Raw genomic sequence first — 7500 nt, 5'->3', positions numbered from 1 at the left:
AGTCATGTTTTATAATTGTAAAATGACATGCTACGTCTGCCAAGTAACGTTTCAGAAGGAACTTATGTTTGTCCGGAATACCAAATCTATAAATAAAATCTATTTTAAGAGGTTTTGAAAAAAACCTTTAGATGGGAAAGGAGAGGTCCTTTAAAGCAAGAGACCATCAGACGTTTAAGTGTATATTTCAATTGAAATATGCACTTCCAAGCACTTCACAAGGAGGCACCGTGCAGAAGCCAGACCTGTATCCATCGATGAAGCTGGCGTTGATGTAGTCCGAGCCCTCCACTCCTCTGATTGGCTGCAGACACACGCGCGTGGTCTCGTAGGGCATGATGTTGACCAGTCGGTTCTTGAACTTATTGCACGGCAGGTTGGCGCTCACAAAGCGTGAGGTGTGGGCTTTGGCACTGGCCAGGCGCTGGAGGGAGGAGGAGCAGAGGTTTTAGGGGGAGGAGCCTACTAGAGGTGAGGATGGACACACAAGGCGAACACCTTTCAACATCTTCAAGCTCTTTTTTAACATCCAAGCCCCGGAAACCTGCGCTGTCTGTATGACTCTTCTTCCCACCTGTTAAATCAATGCTAGGCTAGCATACCAGCTATGCTAGGCTGAAGCCGCAGAGCTACACGCTCAAGAGTTTGTCGACCGCACTCTGTAAGAGGTGGGGGTTTGGTACGGCCCGGGGAGACAATAGAAGGAACGGATTCCATTAAGTCAAGTGTATTTATATAACCCTTAATCACACGACTGCTGTCCTAATGGGGTCTTTGTAAATCCACATTCAGCCCAGTTACATGGAAACCGTAGTACCCTAAGCCGCCTAATGAAAACAAAACGCTGAAGGAGACAGTGGGGAGAGACACATTGACAAGGCACCAAAACCAGGGGTCTCACTGCTCAGACGGCAGAGTATTATGGGATGGATGGGGAGACTGAAACAATGCCGGAAGAGATGCATTAAACACAAAAATAAATAATGAAAATAGGAGCAGGGAAGGAAGGAGAGAAGGGGAGCTGGTTCGGCGGAGGCCAACAGGAAGACCACCTCACCAATAGCAACGTGACCATGACTCTGTGTGCATCTGTCTGTGTTGGGGTCAGGTATGTCTGTTAGTAGTTAAAGCTCTGGTTCTCCTTAACCACATCGGACAATTGAACTGAGCAATGCGGGCTGTAGGGGCTCGGGGTAAGTCCACGACCGGACGCCTGCTGAGTGAACCTGTGGGGGGGGGGGGGTCTGGCTGGCCTGGGATGGGGAACTTTAGGGGGGAGGATGAAGAAAGTGTAGAGTGGGTGGTAGTGGTTGAGGAGGGGGCGGTGGGGCGTTGGGTAGAGGGGAATGGAGGGGGTTGGGGAGGGCAGGGGAAACCACAAGGCCCCACGTTGTCTCGCCGCCCATATGTGAACCAGAGCCGGTCCTGCGTCACCGAAAGGACCCCAAGAACAAAGAGTGAAAAGCCCCAGAACACACACACACACACACACACACACACACACACACACACACACACACACACACACACACACACACACACACACACACACACACACACACACACACACACACACACACACACACACACACACACACACACACATACTGTTTCTACCCATGAAAACAATGTTTTAAAAACACTGTGACCCGAGGACCGATGCGGGTGAAAGAGGAAGACAGCCCAACAGAACAGGGAGGAACCGCAGACTTGTTGGAACAATGAGTTCTCACGAAGCACAGGCAACCCTCTTCTGAGCCTCTCTGCCAAAGACCTGGCGGCAGAACACCACACCAACGAGGTTCAGCAGTTCATGTGCCCACCACAGAAATCCCAGTTTTACCAGTATCACCAACAACGCTGTCTGGCTGACCTGCAGCGCTCGCTGTGAGCTGCTGAGCGTGCCAGAGTTCAACTTTTTAACGATCACACTGTCAACGTTTACACAAACAGACCCACCCAGGTCGGAGTGCAAGCCGCCCTCTGTACGGGACCGCGCTCCACGGAGACTTTGAGAGTAAATGCCATCCTGTTGTTTTGATGATGACGGCGATGATGGTGATGATGATGGTGATGACGGTGGCGGTGGTGCAGAGACCTCAGAGGGGGGATTCAGATGGTCCCAGGAGCGCCGTGCGGAGAAGGGATCCGGTGGCCCGGGCTGCCGGTACACCAGATGGTTCCCATCAGACCGACGGCTGAGCAAACAGCCCCTGCCTGCCTCTGTTAGGCCCAGCAGCCATCCCATTGAAGTGGAGGAATTTGGTATCGGGGTACGCAGGAATGCAGGGGTTGGGGAGCACGGGACGAAAGGTGTCCACTTAACACTATTTTCCTTTCACACCTCGTCGGTTTAAGCTTTAAGTTGTCCTGGCGGGGCCGTCTGGGAGCCACCGGCGGGTTTCTGTGGAGCGGCTGGCTCAGAGGAGCACTAGATAAACGAACACCTGTTTCTGTAGTTCTCCTGCGCTTTGCTTTATGTACTTCCCCGAGGACGTAGTGGTACGTTAAACGTTCTGCCTTTAGATTCCCATCGCATATAACGGGTTTGGAACTCACCAGGTCATATAACAAACTGCAACTTGGTTTGTTGTCTTACTTTGTTCTGTAACTTCACTGCACCACTTGTACACCGTCGTTTCAAGCCAGAACTCACTCAGCTTTTCACTCCATTTAAAGGCAACCTTTTGCCCCCTCGATGGACCCACTCCCAGCTCTACAAACCGATGGACTCTACCTAACCCCTGATCGGATCTCTGCATATTTCCATGCTGGCAGTGGAATATGGTTATCCTTTTTTTATCACATATGTCTGCACACTCCATCAAAACAACTCACCTAACCCTAACCCTAACCCTAACCCTAACCCTAACTCTAGCTCCATGTCTCCCCTTAAACTCTAGCTCCATGTCTCCCCTTAAACTCTAGCTACAGGTCTCCCCTTAAACTCTAGCTACATGTCTCCCCTTAAACTCTAGCTACAGGTCTCCCCATAAACTCTAGCTACATGTCTCCCCTTAAACTCTAGCTCCAGGCCTCCCCTTAAACTCCAGCTCCAGGCCTCACCTTAAACTCCAGCTCCAGGCCTCACCTTAAACTCTAGCTACATGTCTCCCCTTAAACTCTAGCTCCAGGCCTCCCCTTAAACTCTAGCTCCAGGCCTCCCCTTAAACTCCAGCTCCAGGCCTCACCTTAAACTCCAGCTCCATGCCGGTGATGCTCTCCCCGGGCTCCACCTGGGTCAGCCTCTGGATGTAGGAGAAGAGGTTGCGGGCCGGCACCTCGGTGTTGCCGCAGGTGACGGCCTCCAGCAGGGCGTCGTGGATGAAGACGTACTGGTCCTCCGTCTGCACCATGTAGTTCCTCTGGGAGCGCATCAGCGTCACGTGGCCATAGATGTCCAGCGCCTTCTCCTGCTTGATTCGCTCAGCCATGGCGTCAATCACGATGAAGCAACCGGTACGGCCCACCCCGGCGCTGAGGGGGACGTAAACAAGAAGAGAGACGTAAACAAAGACATAAAAAAAGACTGCTAATGTCCTCCGATGTAAAACAGTAAATCAGGATACGAAATGAGACAAATCCAATACCTATCGTCCATTAACCATAAACGTATCATAAAGACGCCAGGCAGCAATATTTTGAGCCCGCCATATTATAATTGACACGAATGATGGGTCAGCAGACTCTCACGAAGCCTTCAGGATATTGTCCTCTGCTATCGACACATCATCCTGAAATATAATACGATTAACTGCCCACCCAAACACTTCACATTTCTGCTGTGTTAGTGCCCGGATGGTGAAAAGCCACTGACCAAGCACATTGCTACAAGTGAATAAATAGCTTTCTGTGAGGCCACATTATGTGTGTGTTTTGCATGTGTGTGTTTGTGTGCTTTCGTCAGTGAGTGTGAGTGTGAGATAGAGAGAGAGAGAGATAGCGAGGAGGGAGAGAGAGGATAGAGATAGGGGAGAGTGAGGAGAGAGAGAGAGAGAGAGAGAGAGAGATAGAGGAGAGAGAGAGGAGGGAGTGAGGAAAGAGAGAGAGAGTGAGAGAGAGAGAAAGAGAGAGAGAGAGAGAGGATAGAGCGAGAAGAAATATATATACAGAGAGAGAGAGAGAGAGAGAGAGAGAGAGAGAGAGAGAGAGAGAGAGAGAAAGAAAGCAAGGAGAGAGCGAAGAGAGCAAGGAGAGAAAGAGAGAGCGAGAGAGAGAGAGCAAGGAGAGAAAGAGAGAGAGAGAGAAAGAGAGAGAGAGAGAGAGAGAGAGAGAGAGAGAGAGAGAGAGAGAGAGAGAGAGAGAGAGTGTTTGTTTAATAGTGAACCTGAGTGCATGTTGTCTGGGTGTAAAGTGTGCTGCTGGGTTGGTGGGTGAGAGGATGGTCCACAGAGTGATACAGTCCAGGCGCTGGTCGATAGACAGGCCGTCGCGTCCTGATAGATTCTTGCCGGGGATAATACAATTTGAGCGATAATCCTGTTAGATACCTCATCGGACGGCTGTAGGTAGATTATGATGATCCCATCTCCTGCCAGCCCTTCCACCTCCGTCCTGCCCAGGTTCACTCTATCCTCCATCCCTCCCTCCCTGTCTCTTACATTTCAGACCTCCCAGCCCATGCCCTACTCTTTCCCTTTCTATTCATCACCTCCATTAAATGTGGCCTAGGGTCGACCTCCTTCCCCCCACCCGCACACACACGCACTACACTGTCCTCAATCGTACTCCGCCTTTCCATTTTCCATCATCGCTTAATTCCCCAGCTCTCCTCACTCTCTCGTTCTCCTTGTACACTGTCCTAGACTAATCGGATTCTCCTCCTTCTCAGCATTTGCTCATAATTCCCTTTCCCGTTTTTTCTATCCCCCATCTCTCGCTGCGGCGGTCTCTTCCAGGTCAGCTCACTCAAACACCTCGCTGCGTGCCAGAACTCTGGAATATTCCCCCCCCCCGCTGCCTGGAACAAAACCCATGTCATTAGAAACCTATGGACCCCCCCTGACCTGAGACCCAGGTCCACAGAACACAGTCAACAACTCGGGTGTGTGTGTGTGTGTGTGTGTGTGTGTGCATGTGTGTGTGAGTGTGCAAGTGTGTATTTGTGCATGTGTGTTTCTGTGTGTGTGCATGCGTGTGTTTATGTATGTGTGTGTTTGCATATGTGTGTGCATGTATGTGTGCATGTGTGTGTGTGTGTGTGTGCATGTGTATGTGTTTGCATGTGTCCATGTGTGTGTGCATGTGTGCATGTGTGTGTGTGTGGGGTGCTTTGGGCGTGGCTGTTTCAGTGCTGCTGGCTGTGTCTGTCTCGTCCAATGCTGGGGGAGGAATGTGAGTGTAGGGAGCCAGCATGGAGGTTTTGGGGTTTCCTCATAATGGGCCGGTCGTTTTGCGGAGCTCCAGCCCCAGGAGAGGCGTCTTTATGTGCAGGGAGACTTGACTCTCATCAGAGAGCATCTGGGCGTTTTATGAAAACACAGCGCTGCTTGTTGGAAACCACAAATAACACTCAATTGTGTTTATGCAGGCGCAGAAAATCACACCATCGAAAGGACGCAGGCATGGAGAACAGTGAACTGTGTCACCCCTATTGACTGTGCGATACATGCTGTGTATATATATAGATATATTGTATGTATATATAAACATATATATATATATATATAGTACTACATACTTATAAATATTAAACAATACAATTCTCAATACATATATATTGTATTGAGATAAAGCTTTAAGCTATGCTAGTGTGGACATGAATATACACACACATTTTCCAACACATTGAAGACACACATCGCCACATGGGTGTGTCTTCAATGTTTTGGGAGACACACACCCCACACACACCTGCAGTGGACCACCATGGGTCCGGCATCTGGGGGGTTGCAGGCCTTGACGCGGCGCAGGAAGGCCAGGAAGGGGGTGGGGTGCTCGGGCACGCCATGGTCCGGCCAGGCCGTGAACTGGAACTGGCGGACCTCCCGCTTCTCGTTGGAGCCGCTCTGGAGAGAGAGGTCACAGATCACAGCGTAAGGATAGTATTGGGCTTACACTGAGGGTTCATTGGTGCACTGCTGAATTGACATCATTACTGGGATAGTACTGCTCTTAGCAATTTATGTTAATCCAACAAATCTAATATTATTATTAGCAAATAATTATTATCAAACAGATATATTATCATATGAGCAATCTATTACTATCCAACATACATTATTGTATTAGCAATCTATGTCTATCCAACAGATATATTATTGTATTAGTAATCTATTACTATCCAACATATATTATTAATATACACTAATCCTGATATTTGACACATTTCTGAAGAAACTTGAAATAAGCCGTAAAGCATGGCAGACGCCCTACAAAGCCCTTGTGTGTGTGCCCCACCTTGTAGAGGGCGAAGGTCCTGACGGAGTAGGTGGCCAGCTCCACCGTGTCCAGCAGGGTCACCTGGATCAGCCCGTAGGTCTCGGTCCCGCGCGTCGGCCAGTACTGGTCACACTTCACCTGAGGAGGAGGACGACCAGTCAGAGCCGGGTTAGGATGCAGAGAGCACATTCAAATGGGGATGCGTGGCAATGTGTGTGTGTGGGTGTGTGTGTGTGTGTGTGTGTGTGTGTGTGTGTGTGTGTGTGTGTGTCAGACGAAGACAAACGTAGCGTGTGAGCCTGTGAAAGTGAGCTGGCGAAATCCATATTGAATTCGATCTGTCAGACATGGGGGCTTGTGACAAACAACAAGTGTGTACGAACAGTGTTCATGCGACCTGTGTTGGAAGGTGAGTTTGTTTACGACAAACAGTGTGTGTGAACGAGGCCCGTGCGGATATTGCTGCCTAATGAACTGTGAAACATGACCTCATATTGAACTGAATCTGCTTTGGTTAGAGGAACTGCTGGATATTTATTTATTTTTTCACAAAATTCTTTGGTTGCTATACCTTCACCTTTATTCCAACCCCTCACAAAAAGAACCACGCAAAACACCAAACGCCAGCATGCTTAGCTGATGCAACACATTGAGTTGGGCCGTACAAAGACGGTACATGTGTAGTTCCCGTGGTTCAGCCTCAGAGACCAGAGGTGATGAAGGGCGGGGTAAATCCCTGCAGATGGGTGGGTGGGTGGGTGGGTGGGGGGGGATCTGAGGGGAGGTTGGCAGAATCAGGCCAAACCAAACGCTATGTGCTGATCCCTCCGCTCCGCAGATCAAAGACTGCAAGGAGCTCAGCTGAGGCTCGCTCTGCATTCCACTACCCCAGACGGGGTATTATTATGCGTTTTGGCTCAGCGCATAAGGGCTGTAATTACATCGTTTCAACCATCACTTTCCCAGCGCGCCTTGAGACCCTCTGAGTGGGTCTGGAGGGGACTGGAGGGGAGGCCTGACCACCGCCGGAGCCCTCCGCTGCACCCAGCCCCTCGTGTGCAGAGGGGAATCCATGTTCGTAGATATGCTGCTCTTCAATCTTAAGCCGACCTCGGCCTC

The 7500-nt window shown here is 50.1% G+C and overlaps 1 protein-coding gene across 1 annotated transcript in view; it reads right to left on the bottom strand.

Annotated features, from left to right (window-relative positions):
* LOC130379087 (receptor-type tyrosine-protein phosphatase delta-like) overlaps nt 1-7500 on the bottom strand; it is a 98780-nt gene that overhangs the window by 6223 nt on the left and 85057 nt on the right. The window contains 4 exon segments of the mRNA XM_056585678.1: nt 246-424; nt 3192-3477; nt 5854-6008; nt 6400-6519. Of these exon segments, the coding sequence (XP_056441653.1) occupies nt 246-424; nt 3192-3477; nt 5854-6008; nt 6400-6519 (740 nt within the window).

This window comes from Gadus chalcogrammus, chromosome 3 (genome assembly GCF_026213295.1).
Source record: "Gadus chalcogrammus isolate NIFS_2021 chromosome 3, NIFS_Gcha_1.0, whole genome shotgun sequence".
Taxonomy (NCBI): domain Eukaryota; kingdom Metazoa; phylum Chordata; class Actinopteri; order Gadiformes; family Gadidae; genus Gadus; species Gadus chalcogrammus.
This window is presented reverse-complemented; position numbering and strand designations above follow the sequence as displayed.